The sequence below is a fragment of the Microtus oregoni genome, unplaced genomic scaffold, assembly GCF_018167655.1.
Source record: "Microtus oregoni isolate MIOR12 unplaced genomic scaffold, Mior012 000004F_ref0000308, whole genome shotgun sequence".
Taxonomy (NCBI): Eukaryota; Metazoa; Chordata; class Mammalia; order Rodentia; family Cricetidae; genus Microtus; species Microtus oregoni.
The window spans coordinates 63,532,738-63,551,208 of NW_024543063.1; the positions used below are offsets into that span (position 1 = coordinate 63,532,738).

An 18,471-nucleotide genomic window follows, 5' to 3' on the forward strand; every position below is an offset into this window, starting at 1 on the left:
TCCCCCTTTTCTAAAACACACGAGTTCTTCAGGATGTGTGGATTGGGCCGGGAGTTGGCTCAGCAGCTGACAGCATTGACTGTTCCTCCAGAGGACCCAGGTTCTATTCCCAGTACCCAGGTGGTGACTCACATTGTCTGCAACTCCAGCTTCAGGGGATTGAGGACTTCTGGCCTCTGAAGGCATTAGGCATACATGTGGTACACACACACACACACATACACACACACACACATATATGTGCAGACAAAATACCCATATACATAAAAAAATAATGATGATGAAATTATACATGGTATCTTAGAGCTGAGTTGTGCTTGCCGCATTGACACCACACTCTTCAAAACATGAAAAAGAAGGGACGAGCTTTTTGTTGCAGGGACAAAAAGCTTAGAAACAGAGTTTATGTTTCTTTATTTGGTCTCTAACTCATTAAAAAGAGCATCACTGAGATCAAGAGGGCAGCAGCTTCCACATGTAGTCTTTCTTCTTTGGCAAAGGTTCCTGGGATGAGTCAGTGGTGCCCTCGTCTTTCTCAGGAAAACCAAGCAGAACACGGACATGCGCTGCTGTGGTTCTTCCTGAGCCACCCTGAGGACCAGAGCTTTGTTTGGCATGGGCCCCGTTTCCACTCACTGTGAGTTCTCGGTTTCCGTTTCCTCCTGGATCATCCTCTTCCTCCCCAGTGTGGAGCCGCTGTCTCTGTCCTCTTTAATTTTTTCTTTTTCTTCTTTCCTGTACCATTTTCACTCTTCTCAGGTGAAGAGTGAACAGTGAATTGACAGGGGTTTTGTGTGTCAAGGCTCAGGAGCTTTAAGAGAACCACTTACTGCTTGCTTCTTGGGATTGACATGTTGAAGTGTTATGGGACTGGGATTCTTTTTGCTTGTTTTTGTTTTTTGTTTTTTGAGACAGGGTAGCTTTGGAGCCTGTCCTGGAACTTGCTCTGTAGACCAGGCTGGCCTCAAACTCACAGAGATCTGCCTGTCTCTGTCTCTCAAGTGCTGGGATTAAAGGAGTGCCCGGCTTCTTATGGGATTCTTAAACTCAAGACAGAGGACTTAAAAAAAATTATGTGTGTGTGTGAGACATGTGTGAGTTTGCACCTGGAAATGTCATGTTTGTGAAGGCCAGAGGACAACCTTTGGGAATCAGTTCTCTTTCCATCATAGATTATGGGAGTTAAGTTTACACCATCAAACAGCAAACACCCCCTCCCACTGAGCCTTATCACTAGCCTGTGAAAAATGAATTTTCTTAAATGGCAAAGGTAACTATTATAAGAATGAATTTAACTGGGGGTGGCTTAGTTTCAGAGGTTTAGTCCATTATCATCACTTATGGAGTATGGTGGCATGAGGTCAGATACTGGAGCAGTAGCCGAGAATTACATCCTGATCCATAGGCAAAAGGGGACTTTGGGCTTGGCATGAGCTTTTGAAACCTCAAAGTTCTCCCCCCCCCCCCCAGAGACACACTTCTTCCAACAATGTCACACCTCAGTCCTTCTAATCCTTTCAAATAGTGTCACTCCCTGGTGACCAAGCATCAAATATATGAGTCTATGGGACCATTCTTATTTAAATCACAACTGCTAATGTGTGAAATAAAACTAATTTTTGGTAGTGTGACTGTTTTCTGTGTTCCTACTAGATGCACTTACTGGTTCTGGTGGCTTTCCTGAGTGCCTCCCTGGACTTTGCATCTATAGCAACACCAACTGAAGGCATTCTTTTTCTTTTCTAATAGCTCTATTTCTTCATATCATTTGTGGGGTTTTGAGACAAAGTCTTGCTATGTAGCTTTGGCTGACCTCAAACCTTATCTACCTACCTACCTACCTACCCTACCTACCTACCTACCCACCCTACCTACCTATCTATTTATGGTTTTTCAAGACAAGGTTTCTCTTGCCTAGCCTTATTAATTTATTCATTTATTTATGGTTTTCCAAGACAGCGATACAGGGGTTCTCTTGGTTAACTATGGCTGTCCTGGACCTCACTCCATAGACTAGTCTGGCCTTGAACTCAGAGATCCATCTGCCTCTGCCTCCTGAGTGCTGGGGTTAAAGGCATGTGCCACCATCACCTGGCTTTGGAAGAGTCTTTAAAATCCTAAAACCAGTGCTAGAGATGGCTCAACAGAGGACATGATTTCAGATCACAATTCATAATACATTTGAGGCTAGCCTTGGCTAAATGAGATTCTATCTAAAAAAAGAAATCTTCTAATAAAGAATCCTATATGGCTTTATACTCCAACACTTACAAGCTTGTAGTTCTGATGAACGATTTTAGATTTTGTCTTTTTTTTTTTCTAAGACAATTTCTCTGTTTTGCCTTAGATATCCTTGGAACTTCCAGAATTTGCTCTATAACCGGGGAGTGTATTCAGGACTTTTCCATTTCCCTGCTGCTACAGAGCACCTTGAGCTGAACCACCCCTGTCACAGCCTGGGTTTTTCAATATGCACCACCTCACCTTGCGCTGTGCTGCCTTACAGCTTAGTAAAACAAATTCACAACGCTCACTCACCAAATACCTGTGTGCCCCGTGCTGGACTGTCTACTCTGTTCCAAGAACAGAGCACAGGAATCATGGGAAGGATAGACTCGGAAACCCTCTTCTCTTTGACAGGGGTATGACAAACAGATGAGCCATCTTGAACTTAACTCTTTTTAAATATTTTTTTAAATGATTTAACTTTATTTTATGTGCATTGGTGTGAAGGTGTCAGATCTCGTGGAACTGCATTTTCAGACAGTTGTGAGCTGCCATGTGGGTGCTGAGAATTGAACCCGGGTCCTCTGGAAGAGCAGTCATTGCTCTTAACCGCTGAGCCATCTTCTCCAGCCCCTTGAACTTAACTCTTCAGCCTTGAACTCACATGTAAAACTCACTGAGGGGAGGGAGTCCTTTTGACAAACACATGCTATAAAAAATCTGGGCCAAAGACCTGGCTGCAGCAATCATAAAGCACACACAGCCACAAACTCTATCATCCAGGAGAATAAAGTATAAGACTGTTGTGTGCATGGCAGACCCTTCCACTTACAGACTCTCATGAACTCAGTGACTCCTCGGCTTTCCAACAAGCTCTACTAGACAGGAAATACTGTTTATCAGGCCACAGCACACATGAAATGCAATACTAGTAGATGATTCATGCAGCTACACAACTAGGGGGAAATTACAGCCTTCCTCACTGCAATGGAGATCTGCTGCTGAACATTCTGATCAGGCAAATGGATGGATGGGAGCAGACCGGGGATAAGGCCCAGCTTGCGTGCTGTTTTCAAGGGTAATGAGAGGTGGTACCAGAAAGTCACGCTGTTATCCTTTTGTAAGCTCTGATGTGAAGCAAACTACCCAAGAATGTGCATACTTAGGGTCACAAAAATAACTGTAGAACACAAAATATCCAGTTAAAAGTTATTTATTCAAAAATATTTTCTACTAATTCTTTTCTTTCTTTTGTTTTGAGACAGAGTTTCTCTAAATAGCCCTGGCTGTCCTGTCTACTCCTTCTGTAGACCAGGCAGGCTAGCCTTGAATTCGAAAATCTACATGCCTCTGTCTTCTGAGTGCTGGGATTAAAGGCATGTGCCACCAGGCCCGGCTTTTTTTTTTTTTTAACTAATTCTGATTCTATATCAAATTAAGATGGGGTTTTGAGCAGTTATACAGAATAATTGCTCAGAACCCCTGAACAGAGTGCAATCCCCTCATTAGCTCATTATCTGAGCTTGACAAATTCAAGTCATTTACTTCACAAGTCATAATAGGTATACAGTACTTCGTATCAAAATATTTTATAAAGCTTATATTCATATTTCAGTTAAAATTTAGTTAATATAAAATGATACTGGCTTTAAAGAACATCCAAACAATGCCTTAATTTCTTTTCCAAGGTCATAATTGTCTGCCATCTCTTCACTGCCCGCCCACAAACTAATTAAGAACCACTTGCGGGCTGGGGTGTAGTTAGCGCTTGCCTGGCAGCAGCGAGGTCCTGAATGCTGCCCTAGCACTGAGAAGGAAAACACAGGACCACCTGAGATTGTGGTGCGTTTCCACTCCTCATTTCAGTGGCTAAAATATGCTGGAAATGGAACAGAAGGCCAGAGATTCTGGTCATAGCACACATTTCCTGCAGGTTCTCAACTTCAAACTACTATACAAAACAGAGGCTTTAAAAAATAGCCTTTGTAGGCCAGGTGTGTTGAATGCTTTAAATCCTAGCAATTAGGAAACTGAGGCAAGTAGACCCCTGTGAATTCTTGGTCAGGCAGGGCTACCTAGGGAGAACCGTCTCAAAAAAGAAACAAGAGGCTTTTGGAAGCATGTACATTCAAAGGAAACCCTTTAGTATTCTTAGAGTTAAATCCACTGGGAGAAGCAGACTCGCTCTCGCTCTATTTTCTCAACAGAGCTTTGGGTTTTTAGAAAAGCGTGCATGCCAGCCAGGCCTGCAGCTGCGGAGCCAACCCCAGCTCTGGTCCTCCTGATGGTTTAAGAAGTCAGTCTTTTCTCAACAGTCTCCTGGTAAGCAACAAACCGTCTCAAGTTCATCTTCACGTTGTCAAGAACACACAGCTGATCTGGACTGTATTTGCCCCTGCCCTCTTTCCGTATCTGATGAGAGACAGAATGAGATTATGTCACCTAATTTGTTATTGTTTAAACAAAATAACTTTGTTTTAAAAAAATGGTTATTCGAGATGGGTTTTTCTTTGTAGTTTTGGCACCTGTCCTGGAACTCACTCTGTAGACCAGGCTGGCCTTGAACACAGAGATCCACCTGCCTCTTCTTCTCCAAGTGCTGGGATTAAAGGTGTGTGCCACCACTGCCTGGCTTCAAGTAACTATTTTATAAGCAAATATAAAGTTTTACTTTCAGATTAAATAGAATACAGTACGTGAAGACAAGAAAAATGAAAACATGCTCATTTTTTTTTCTTTTTCCATTTTCACTGAGGCAATCTCTCAGTCAAACCCAGAGCTTGCTGATTTAGCTAGACTCACCAGTCAGCGTGTTCCTAGGATCATCTATCTCTAACTTCTCAGGCTGGAATCCCACGCAGCATTTTGGTGGGTAAATACTGACCTAGTTTCCACAGTTGCATGATAAGAACTCCAACCACTAAACCATCCCCCAACCCGAACACACACATTAAAATTATAGCTATAAGCCAATTGCTTGCCTTTGATCCCAATACTCTGGAGGTGGCAGAGGAGCTCTGTGAGTCTGAGACCAGCCTGGTCTACATAGTGAGTTCTAGGACAGTCAAAATTACAGAGAGATCCTATCTCAATAAAAATAAAACACAAAAGGGGAAAAAGAAGTTACAGAAATAAGAGCCATAGATAAAAAAGATAGAAATTTATGGAATGCAAATCATAACTCACCCCAAGTCTTTTTAAAAAGTAGTTTTATTTTATTTATCTTTAATTGAAAATTTTTATTTGTATGAACATTTTGCTTGCATGTATGTTATGTGTACCACATGAGTGCCTGGTACTCATGGAGGTCAGAATAAGACAATGGATCCCCTGGCACTGGAGTTAAGACGGTTGTGAACCATCATGTGGATGGAGAGAGTCGAAGCTGGGTCTCTACAAAAGCAGTAAGTGCTCTAAGTCACTAAGCCATCTCTCCAGCCCCTTTATTTTACGTGTATGGACATTTTGTGTGCATGCATGTCTGTGCATCATATGTCTGCAGTGCCCACAGAGGCCAGAAGAGGGTGTTAGATCCCCTGGAACTGGAATTACAGCTAAGTAACCATGTGGGTGCTGAGAACAGAACCCAAGTCCTCTGGAAGAGCAGCCAGTGCTCTTAACAGGGACCAGCTCTCGGGCCCTCATCTCTAGTCTTAAGCACCAGTTTTCAAGTTTTAGTACAGCACCTGTAAGATTTCCCACAGCATGGGCTAGTAGGGCTCCTACTGGTACCCTTATTAACTTTCTGATTCAGAGGCCAGGAGCTGAGGGCTAAAAATCCACATATGGAACAAGCCCCAGTGAATCTACAAGTAATACAAACCAAAAACCAAACCAAACCAAACCAAAAAAAAAAAAAAAAAACTCTCAAACCACAAGATAAAGAAATTTCACTGGGGCTAACAAACAAACAAATGTCGTGAGACATTATCACTATAGCAACGCATACCAAACAGGTAAGCCAACCCCATCAACAGCTTCCAATATCCAGGGTGTTTTCCCAGTTCAGAGTTTACAGAAGCTTTAGAGCACTGCTGTTTCAGAGTTCTAGTCTTGTTCTACTTTAATACTGAGGATTAAACCTAGGGTCTCAAGAATGCTAAAACATATGCTACCATGAGCGACATTCCCAACCCCATTCATTTATCTTTTCAGACAGGATCTTATTGTGCAGTCCAGGCTGGCCTGGGACTCATGATTCACCTCCAAGTTCTGGGATTAGAGGCTGGCACCACATCCGTCTGGAGGGTTTGATGACTTTGCCTAATCTGCTTTGCTGGCAGCAGAAATGGGGTAAACATTGTTCTCCTTACCTCAAAGGCTCCTTCTGCAGAAATCTAAAGGGCTTTTTATGAACAATGTAGACACTATGTACTGGCATGAAAACAGGTCTTTTAAAGAATTAGGCAAAAACACAAAAAAGCAGAAATATGATTATGTTATGCTATTTTTTCTGGACAGCAAAGGAAGAAATAAACCCCAGGTACATTTGTCTCTGCTAAAAGAAACACGGTCCAGTGGGGTCAGGGAAATGGCCCAGAGATTAAAAGGCACTGACTGCAATTCATAGCACCTGGTATCCAGTTCCAGGGGATCTGACACCATCCTCCGGCTTTCATAAGCATTGCATATACATGGTATACAGACATATGTGCAGGCAAAAACATTCATATAAGAATAAATGTATCTCAAAAGGAAGAAATTTTGGGTGGTGGGAATATAACTCAGTGGTAGAATGCTTTTAAGCAAAAGGAAGATGGACAGGAACAAAAGAAAACAAACAAAAAGTCCTCTAAAACAGAAAGATTCAAGTTTGTTCCTATTTCCTAGGCGCTGGGTATAACTTGGATAGACATATGGACAGCACAAGGCCCCGGGTTCAATCCCCAGGACCAAAACAAATAAATAAATCAACAAATCAAAACAAAGTTCTGGGCTGCTCTCTTATCCAGCTAATACAGTGGCAGCTTTGTTTTCCTGGACAGAATACCCTAAAGATGCCTTCTTTCCCCAAGGAAAATACCCACAACGATGAAGCCAACATACAGTACATTACACCTATAAAACAAGTTTAAAAGTATACGAAAGTGCCTTTTAAACTACAGACAGTATTTCTGTATAAGAAAGCTGTTAATATCATAAAGAATGTGTCAAGATGCCACTCTGGATTCAAATTACCACAACCCAGCACCACTCTGTGGAACCACAATTCAACCAAACAAGCACTTCACTGAGTGCTCTGGATGGGAAGTGCTAGGTTAATCACCAAGACTTAACAGGAATTCCTCAAGCACCCTCTAGGCTGCATGACCCTTTTCCCCAGAGCTGCTGAGACCTGCGCATTTATAAGAAAGCAACTACAAACCTTCATCTTGAAGACTGGCTGGAATTCTTTCAAAGCTGATAACAATTTAATTTGAACTGAGGCCTTTTCAGCTTCTTCACCATCTGCAAAAACGTCAAAGAGGGCATCCAAAGCCTCTCCTGTTACCACAAGGGAAGGGTCTTTGGTGGCAACTTCCAACAGAAAGCACCCAATGGTCTACAAAAATCAAACACAGGATAACGAAGGGTCAGTCTCTAGTACGAGCACTAATAAATGTGTTAACAGCTTCTGCATTCTACTTAAATTGAAAAGTGTGAAGATATCACACACAGCTATGACTATACCAAACATAATATGATCAAGATAAGCTAAAATGTGCTATAGTTTATATTACCAAATAAAGCGAACCAGGGTCCATAAATGATACAAAAAATTATTTTGGAAACTACTGAAATTTTCCTTCTGCTTTCCTCAGGCTTCTCATTTGTGACAACAATCACTACCACCCACGATCCCAGCACCCAGGAGGTGGAGGCAGGAAGAGCTCTGTGAGTTTGAGGCCTACACAGGGAATTACATAGAGAGACCCTGCCTTTAAAAAAAAAAAAAAGAAAAAGAAAAAGAAACAAAATAAATCACACTTTACTTCACGCTGTTTTTTTGATTTTGTTTTTGACACATAGTCTCATGTCACTTAGGTTAGCCTCAAATTCACCTGACAGTGGGTGATGACCTTGAACTTCTGATCCTCCTACTTTTACCTCCCTAGTGCTGGGAATACAGACGTACTCACCAGGCCTGGCTATTATATGCTCTTTCCTTTCCCTCCACAATTAGTTATCTTTTGATAACAGTCCCAATTTGCAAAGGCCTCTTCCAGACTACAACAATCGGATTATAGTCTGGCTGTGGTATGGGAAGTGATATGTAAGCTTTCATGAGAACAGGGGAAGGAGACTGTCAGACTACGGAGTCTAAAGTCCAGCTGTACCTTACTAGTCAGTTAACCTCTCTGGGCACTAATATTCTCCTTTTAATGTGAACAGTACAGATAACCTCTATCACAGTATTAGGCTGAATATCCTAGAAGTCTAGAATGTACTATGAAGCATATATCACAACATAACAAGTCTTATTAAAAAAGCCAGGTGGTGGTGGTGCACACCTTTAATCCCAGCACTCGGGAGGCAGAGACAGGCGGATCTCTTTGAGTTCGAGGCCAGTCTGGTCAATAGAGCAAGTTCCAGGACGAGCTCCAAAGCCACAGAGAAACCCTGTCTCGAAAAACCAAAAAAAAAAAAAAAAAAAAAAAAAAACAAATCCCTACTGGGTTTTAGCATGTTAAGAAGGACTTTAGAGCCAGACATGGTGGCTCAAGTCTTTACTCCCAGCACTTGGGAGGCAGAGGCAGGCTGATGTCTGTGAGTTCAAAGCCAGCCTATTCTATAGAACAAGTTCCAAGACAGTCAGCTCTGTTAAACAGAGAAACCCTGTCTCAAACAAAAACAAATAAAAATTCCACATTTGGCTTTATGCTGAAGACATGTTTATTCTTAAAAAAGCACATCTTGAGAAAAGATAAATAAAAACAAGGCTCACCTTTTCAAATACTTATTTAATACATAGTTTTATTAAAGCCATAGGGTACATTCCATATTTTTCTTTTTCTTTTCTTTTTTTTTTAAGATCTATTTATTTATTGTGTATACAGATTCTGCCTGCATGCAGCCTGCAGGCCTAAGGAGGGCACCAGATCTCATCACAGATGGCTGTGAACCATGTGGCTGCTGGGACTTGAATGCAAGAATTCTGGAAGAGCAGCCAGTGCTCTTAACCTGAGTCATCTCTCCAGCCCCACTCTATATTTCTTTATACAGTGTCTTATCATGATCTCTCCCCATTCCTACTTACTGGACAGTTTAGGTTAGAAACAATTGTTTACCTTAAGAGTTTCAAGTGTGCCATTTTCTTTGGCTAGGACGCTGCCAGTGATCCCCAAAATACTGACCACATTCACTCTCACCCCGATGCTGCTACTATGAATGCCTGCTCTGCACAGCGTCATCAGCTGCTCAGGTGTCATACACTGTTGAGAGAAAAGAAATACTTTATTTACTCATCTCATGTTCACGCGTGTGGATGTTGTAGATAGTTTCCTTTGAGACTGAAACATTCCATCCTGCTGGGAAGCTCTTTAAATTGGAAGGCAAACACTCAAAATAGCTTTAGGAAGTACCTGAAACTGATCAAGTTCACTAGGCCCCTCAGTTCTCAGATCGAAGGAAGCCAAGCTGCAAAGACACTCAAACAAGCTGAGCTGCAGAGACTCTTAGAGGAGAAAACCTACAAAGATGACTCTGAGACTAGACCAACTGCCTGAAGAAGCAGGAACCAGCTGAGTTTCCTAGAAGAGGTGTAGACCAACTGAGTCACTTTGAAAGGATATCCTCCAACCTGTGGAGCTGTAGCTGTGCAGCTTGTTCCAGGTACTGGGGTGGGCTTTGGTGATATAGTTGTCTTCTGCTCCTTTAAGTAACCTCTCACCCATATTTCTGTATCATCAATGAAACTCACTAGTTTACCAAGTTGGACTTTACAAGTGACCATATTTTGCTCTGTGGTAAGATCCCTATTTGATTTGAGTAGAAATGAGTTGCACACAACGGTGGGCATGAGTATACAAGAGTTTGTATGCTTGTGTGCAATTTGTGGAGGCCTAGGGTTGATATTGGTAGTCTTCATTGATTACACTACCTTATTCATTGAGGCCAGATCTCTCATTTGAACCAGAGCTTGCCTATTTAGCTAGTCTGACTAGTTTGCTCCAGGAATCCCATTTCCACCTTCAGAGCTCTAGAATTACAGGCCACCCACCCACACAGCATTTATATGGATTCCAGAGATCTTGTATGGCAAGCCCTTTAATCACTAAATTATCTAGTCCTTTTATGTTTTAAAAAGGAAAATTCTTAAAAATCAAGGAAAATGACTTGAGCATGGAACATTTTCTTTAGCAAAAAGCAATCAAAGTTTGGAGGTTTAGTTCACTGGTAGGGCACAAGTGCAGACAAGGGGTCCACACCAGAGAAAGGGAACCAACCCCAAGACATTTCTTCTAATATCCATCAGTTTTTGAATCAAAAAGAATAGTTGGGTGGTGGTGGTGTACACTTTTAATCCCAGTTCTCAGGAGGCAGAGCCAGGTGGATCTCTGTGAGTTCAAGGCCAGTGTGGTCTACAGAATGAGTTCCAGGACAGGTTCCAAAACCTACGGAGAAACCTTATCTTGAAATATCAAAATAGGGGGCTGGAGAGATGGCTCAGTGGTTAAGAGCATTGCCTGCTCTTCCAAAGGTCCTGAGTTCAATTCCCAGCAACCACATGGTGGCTCACAATCATCTGTAAAGAGGTCTGGTGCCCTCTTCTGGCCTGAAGGCATAGACACAGAACATTGTACACATAATAAATAAATATTAAAAAAAAAGAAATATCAAAATAAAAAGATATATATATATACACACACAAACACATAAATATATACATACATACACATATAAAATGAATAAATGAATAAAATAACAAGGCTGGTATGGTAGCCAAAACTACAGATCTACAAATAATCCCAGCACTAAGGCTGAGGCAGTAGGATCACTCAGTAGTCAGTTGGGGGACATAATAAAACCCTATCTCAAAATAAATGTGTATAAAACTCTGAGCACAAAATGAAACTAAAAAGAAAGCATGAGTGAAGCCCTAGGTTCAGTCTCAGCAACAAACAAAACAAGAAGCAGGAAGAAAAAAAAAAAAGAGAGAGGTTGTATTTAGAGATTACCAGGGTACATATTCATTATGTGATAGTACATTTTAATACTCTTCATTTCCTATATTAAGACCTACATCTAATTAGATTCAGGTTCAGAATTTTTATTGACAAGTAAAATTCATATTGCTACACACACACACATACATATATATTTTTTCCCTCAAGACAGGGTTTCTCTGTAGCTTTGGAGCCTGTCCTGGAACTAACTCTTGTAGACCGACTGGCCTTGAATTCAGAGATCCGCCTACCTCTGCCTCCTGCGTGCTGGGATTAAAGGCGTGCGCCACCACCGCAGATCATGTCTTAGTGTCTTTGCTCAAAGGTTTTAGCCAACAGTGATCATAGCTGCCTAGGAGTACAAACTGTGCCAAAATTACTAAATGATCACTGAGACGATGTCTTCTTTGCAGAAGAATCCTAGCTGATAGCACTGGAGACACAAAGCTGGGCATCTCCAGTGTGCAGCCTCACAAATGAATCTGGGCAGCTATGATGACTGTTGGCTAAAACCTTTGAGCAAAGACAAATGAATCACATTTCTATGAACTGTTTTTGAAAAAGAAACAAAGTAAAACATATCAAACTTGTTTAAATATACATATGGGAATGTGCGCATATGTGTGTGGAGGTCAGAGGATAACTCTGTGGAGTTAGTTTTCTCCTTCCACCTTTATGTGTGAGGTTATTAGGCCTGACAAAAGTTCTTCGGACAGTTTTTCTCTGTGTAACAACCCTAGCTGTTCTGGAAATCACGCTGTAGACCAGGCTGGCCTTGAACTCGTAACAGAGACTGTCCGCCTCTGCCTCCCAAGTGTGGGACTAATGGTGTGAGCCACCACACCAGGTTTTCTCTTTTTCTCTACTTCTTCCCTTGCCTTTTCACAAAGATATAACTCTAACAGCTTTGGATCTTTGTTTTTCTGGCAATGTGCTTGCAAAACACAGCATCTTTCCAAATTTTACATAAGAACTTTACAATGTCTTACCTGTGGAATGTTTTTGGCGGCCATTGTTTGCAAAAGGGCCCTCAAAGCACTACTTATGGCTTCTAGAAAATCAGCTTGTTTAGCAAAATCTAAAAGACACAAAAAAATTCCACAAAACACAAAGATGAAGTGCAAATTTTCTCTTCTCCAAGACAAACTATTTTGTAGAAAAAGTTTTAAAACTAAGCATGCAAGTGTTAGCTTACAATGTTACTAACAAAAGCAATTTTTTCCCCCATATTTATTTTATTTTAGGTGGATGAGTGTTTTGCCTTTCTGTATGTCTATGCACCATGGGTGCAATGCCTAGGGAGGCCAGAAGAGGGCATCAGAAACACTCCATGTGAGCCAGGCGGTGGTGGCGCACGCCTTTAATCCCAGCACTCGGGAGGCAGAGGTAGGCGGATCTCTGTGAGTTCGAGACCAGCCTGGTCTACAAGAGCTAGTTCCAGGATAGGCTCCAAAACCACAGAGAAACCCTGTCTCGAAAAAACAAAACAAACAAACAAAAAAAAAAAAAAAAAAAGAAACACTCCATGTGGGTTCTAGGAACTGAGCTGAGATTTTCTGCAAGAACAGTAACTGAGTCACCTCTCCAGCCCCCAACAAAGGCATTCTTGATATGTAAGCCAAATAAATGTTTAGCTAACAGTCTGTACAGTGTACAGTGAGTCTGAAAGATGACTGCAGTAGGGACAGGCAGAGACCTGCAGAGGCCCTCACTTAAGGTGTTGAGTTTTCAGTGGTCTAACACCTGGCATAGGATAACCCTGAGCCAGTGGTTGATTCTCATCTCTCAGAGGTCTCCGCTGTGATGCTCGCAGATCTGCGGGGGAGTCATCTCCTACACCAGTGCTCTTGACAATACAAGCTCATGGCTCAAAGCCTCCCTGGTCTGTTCCATGACTCAGCCTTGCTCTTTTCCTACTGTACTTTCCTATGCATGACAAACAAAACAGCTGCAATAAACACCTGAGCCAGTAATGGTCACAGGCAAGAACAAATGAGGGCCATTCAGGTGAGTGATCCATAGAGTACATTTGAATCATAATTTCCAAAAATGTACAGCAACTTTGTCCAGTCCTACGCCATCTTCTGACACCTCCCCATATACTTCCCACACGCAGAGTCTGATTTCTTCTTAAACATGGGTGTGACTTATTTTCTTCAACCACAACTATGACAGGTTAAGTCATAACAAGCAGTGTGACTTACAGCTCACTCACAGGTATGTGCTTTTCCCTGGACTCCCAACCTAGGAACCCAGTCACTGTTGTAAAGAGGCTCTAGTCATGGATCATTCCAGCCATAAGTGTTTAATGTAAGTGAACAAAAGCTCAAATGATTCTGGCTCACAGTCTTTAAGGTCTTCAGAAGAGACCCTAGTTTAGGCAAGATTCCACCTCAGCAACAGAGACACTGCTTAGATAATAATTCTGTTATGTGTGTGTATACAGGAAGCTCTTGTTCAAGATATCTCCTAACATCCCTGCGGCATACCAGGAACAACCACCAAGACAGTAACCCCTGAAATTATCTTCAGACGTTGCCAATGTCCCCTAGGAGAGGAGCAATTGCCCCTAGTGAAGAATCACTGCCTGACTCTGAGAATAAGGACGAGACAGGGGATCATGTGGTGCTCAGGCTGCTTTAGAACACACAGACTCAAGCAATCCTCCTGACGGCAGAGACTGAAGCTATACCTAATCATATGCACCTTATTGCTTCAGTCATAAAACTTGGGCCAGACTTGTTACATGGTAGCAGATGCCATGATTTATTACTGCGTGCTTAGGACACAGAATTTCTTTGGAAGCAGATACTTAAATGAAACTAGTGTATTAATGATGCCTCTGAGAATTGGGTAGCATAGGACAAACGAAGAAGGCTGTCCATTTCACATTCTCTCCTAATTTTTGAATTTTGTCCTACATACTGTATGCATATTACTCAATTAAATTTAAATATATTAAGAATGTGACTGGGCGGGCTGGAGAGATGGCTCAGTGGTTAAGAGCACCGGCTGCTCTTCCAGAGGTTCTGAGTTCAATTCCCAGCAACCATATGGTGGCTCACAACCATCTGTAATGAGATCTGACACCCTCTGGCATGTGGACATACATGGAGGTAGAATGTTGTATACATAATAAATAAATAAATCTTTAAAAAAAAAAAAAAGAATGTGACTGGGAAGGCACAGGAGACCTACAAGAAAACACGGACTACTGCCATTCTCTTGACTATCTGCCAGAATGTCAAGGTGGACCTTATTGCTGAAGATACCACACACTGCACTCAGAACTTGGGAGAAATTAACCTGGTGCTTACCTGGAAGCCTGAGAGTTAGCTCTCACAATACTAAGGGTGCCATGAAAGCTGCTTAGGGAGAAAAGTTATCCTCAACAGGCTAGGAGCACTGGTATATGCCTTTAATTGCAGCACTCACGAGTCAGAAGCAGGCAAATCTCTGAATATCAGGCAATCCTGGTCTATATAGTGAGTTCCAGGGCAACCAAGGCTACACAGAAAAATATTGTCTCAAAAACAAACACAAAAAACAAACAAAAAGCCGGGCGGTGCTGGCGCACGCCTTTAATCCCAGCACTCGGAGGCAGAGGCAGGCGGATCTCTGTGAGTTCGAGACCAGCCTGGTCTACAAGAGCTAGTTCCAGGACACCTCAGAGAAACCCTATCTCGAAAAACCAAAAAAAAAAAAAAAAAAAAAAGCCCCTCAATAGCACAATAATAGTACTTGCATCTTGGAATAATCAATAGCTGTAACTGGACACAAAGGCTGATCAATTGGAGGATGGTCAAGCACTAAAAATCTAGCCAAAAGCCATGTGAACCTACCACTACCATATTAATAAAGTAATGGTTTCTACCCGCCTCTGAAATACTTATATGTATAAGTGCAGATCTCACATCGCATCAAAGTTCTTTTGCAGCATGCAGAAACTAGTAGAGATCTACCACTGGTCAAAATGCAAAGAATAAGTAACCAGGGGGTGCTCAGCCTCCAATGGGACATCTGTAACCCAATTCCCACACCTACGCTCAGGAAGCATTACAGAGGAGGAGAAAGAGCCAAGGACCAGGATGACTGCTACAAGATGGTTTCTTCTAAAGAGGACAGGGATGTTGCTTCTCTGAACTCTCACCAAATGGATGCCAGCACAAGACCTGAGAATACACCAGCTGATGTGCCAACCTGGATGGAGGAAAATTTCACAGGGCCCCACCCTTAGCTCAGGAGCTATAACTAATGGTCACTAAAAGACAACCACTTTTCTGTTTTGTTTGTTCCCTTTTTCAGGGATGAGACCACAATCCTACCTGGTCAGCCCTAAGGAGGTGGGACAGCACTGACTGGACCAGAGGGTTGTGTATCTATGTTCCTGTGTGTGTTTGTAACAGGAAGAAATATAGAAGGGGTCATGAATTCAAGAGAGGGTGGAGAGGATGATGGGGGAAGACATGAGGAATTGGGGGCAGAAATGATGCAGATCCAGGACATTCATGTGTGAAATCCTCAAAAAAAAAAAAAAAAAAAAAAAAAAGAACAAAGACTTACTCAAATATCCTAATGAGGACCTGATACTTATGACTCATTTTAATTGACATGACATTAATTTAATTATTTATTCTGTTTTTTGTTTGTATGTGTGTGTGGCGGGGAGGAGAGAGGCCTGGCTGTCCTTGAACGCAGAGATCCTCTGCCTCTGCCTTCCAAGTGCTGGCATTAAAGGCATGGGTCACCACTACCCAGATTGACATTAATTTTAAATTAAATATACACACACACAAACCTACTAAAACCTCTTAACTGTCACTGGCAATGGTAATACATGGTTAACAGTATCTGGGAAAGGTTTCTGCAGGTTAAATGTGATAACACTCCATTTATAGAGTTCAAGTTCCTATCCTTCAAAGTTCTGCTGTCCAAGTAGTCTTTCACAGTAATGTCTAAATATTTACCTGGCTGAGAAAAAAGAAGTTCTGACAGGTGCTGTACAAGTGTCTGAAGAGCTGGGGCTCCACCAAGATGGTCCATGTCCAGGAGAGACACAAGACTCTGGAGACACATAAGGGCTCTACACTGAATAGTGTTCAATCTGCAAAGAAAGTGAATAGTCCGTTTCTGTAAACTAACACAATGGAATTCTATGGGTCTAGCGATTTTTACTATCGTTGTTGATTATGGCACAGCAACTGGCTTTGTGCCCCAGGCTAGCCTGGAGCTCATTATGAAGTCTATGTTGGCTTTGAATTTGTGATTCTCTCAAATACTGGGATTAGAGGTATGAGCCTCCGTGCCTGGTTCAGTGCCAATTTTTAATCTAAGCTTCAGATTCTAATTAAGAGTACCTACAGGTTCAAGGGAGCTGAGGCAGGTCACAAAGAATAATATGAATTACTAATCTGCCAATCAAAGAGCCTGAGCACTCAAGGACTATGAGCACAGCTCACTGTGAGTCATAAGTCTCTACTCAGCCTTGGACACCAAACTCACTTTTATTTTTTCATTTTTATTTATGTTTTCTGTCCCAGGGACTGATCCCACGGCACCACTCATGCTAGACAAGCACTCTACCCTGAAGACAGGCTCTCAATAGGCTGCCTGAACTTGTAATCCTCCCACTCTAGCCTTGGGCAGTTGAGATTACAGACCCTTACCCCAGGCCTGCTTTCTTCCTTGCTTTTTCATATGGGAGCCACCTGGCATGTGTCTCTAGTGTTGTTTGGATGTGTGCTTTGTGGAAAGGGAACCACAGTGTACATATTTTGTGTTTTATTTGCTCTGCTCAACACAGTCAATTGTGTATTGTGAGTGGTTCTAGTTCAGATCCTTAGTACCGCTTAATGTCAACTTCGTATTCACATGGTCATGACAGACATCAAGGCTGTTTCCAAGCTGTGGCAACAATGACCCACAATGTAGCGAATATTCATTCTCACACAGGTATCCCAGCATACAGGGCACAAACTTCTCCAGGGTACATAGGCTGGTCTTGGGAGCATTTTCCATTCAATATTCCAACAATTCACATAATAACAAAATGATAAATGTTTCTGAAAATTGAAAGGTTCTTACTTCTTAATCAAAGGTTTCCAAGTAGGGTTCCAAGAACATATGTCAATGGCAATACTGTTTGGTGAAGCGGTTTTCTCAAAAACCTAGGTTTGAAAGGGAAACAGGAAAAGATAAAAGGGAGACCATCTTAAGCAGCACTTCTCTATAAAGTCTGACTCTCTGTTTACATACTAGCATGGTCAGAACGTGTGCATGTTAGCTGTCAGTTCTGCTTTACACCCAAGCCGCCAGCTCCTGCTCTCCAGGTCACAGCTTACATCAGTCATTCCCACACTCCAACCTGAGGCCAGCATGAAACTAATTACCTTCTTTGGGATGAGGCAGTTGGTCAGGGCAGTGTGAATCTCATGGGACAGGCACAATGGGGACAGCAGCTGCCCACTGCACTCATTGAAGGAGCTTTCCATAAAGGCCTCACTTTCATCACTACTAGAAAGTTCTTCCCACTCATCATCTGAGGGATCTAAGGAGAGGGCAAACAGATATAACTGGGTACAAAGAAACTCCCACAGAAGCAGTCCTTGGTGTGGGGTGGGGATGGGGTAGTGGAACGTCTCACGTGAGCAGGGAGCAAACCTTCACTGCAGCACATGTTGACAATGATTTCCAGAGCAGTCTGCTGAGCTGTCAGCAATGCCATGGTCTCTCTCAGCTCCTTGTCAGTAGACTAAAAAATAATAATAATAAATCATGTATTTTTTGTATCAGTTTCCTTGATTAAAGTCTATTGGACAATTTCTGCACTTGGAATAGAGAATATGAGGTTCGGAAAAGTTACAGAGGTACAAATGAGCACTGTGATTTCCTCTTGGCCTCTGTTAACTGGGTTCCATCTATCACAGGCTCCATAGGAGAGAACAAACATATTCACCTTGAATTTTGACCTATGTGTTAAGTAGCTCAGCTTCTGAAGGAGAGACAGTTGGATCTCTGTGAGTTTGAGGTCTACAAAGCAAGTTCCAGGACAGTCAGGAATACACAGAGAAGCTGTCTCAAAAAAGAAGTGACTCAGCAT

The 18,471-nt window shown here is 42.1% G+C and overlaps 1 protein-coding gene across 2 annotated transcripts in view; it reads right to left on the reverse strand.

Moving 5' to 3' along the window:
• Positions 1-3,523: 3,523 nt before the first annotated feature.
• Positions 3,524-18,471, reverse strand: part of Heatr3 (HEAT repeat containing 3) — a 39,724-nt gene continuing 24,776 nt past the window's right edge. For both annotated transcript variants that reach the window (XM_041650658.1, XM_041650659.1), the window contains 8 exons: positions 18,033-18,123; positions 17,762-17,919; positions 17,457-17,539; positions 16,340-16,476; positions 12,362-12,450; positions 9,495-9,638; positions 7,592-7,768; positions 3,524-4,638 (listed from right to left, as the gene is read on the reverse strand). In XM_041650658.1, coding sequence (XP_041506592.1) covers positions 4,516-4,638; positions 7,592-7,768; positions 9,495-9,638; positions 12,362-12,450; positions 16,340-16,476; positions 17,457-17,539; positions 17,762-17,919; positions 18,033-18,123 — 1,002 coding nt within the window. In that variant the 3' untranslated portion in view covers positions 3,524-4,515. The remainder of the gene's footprint in view (positions 4,639-7,591; positions 7,769-9,494; positions 9,639-12,361; positions 12,451-16,339; positions 16,477-17,456; positions 17,540-17,761; positions 17,920-18,032; positions 18,124-18,471) is intronic.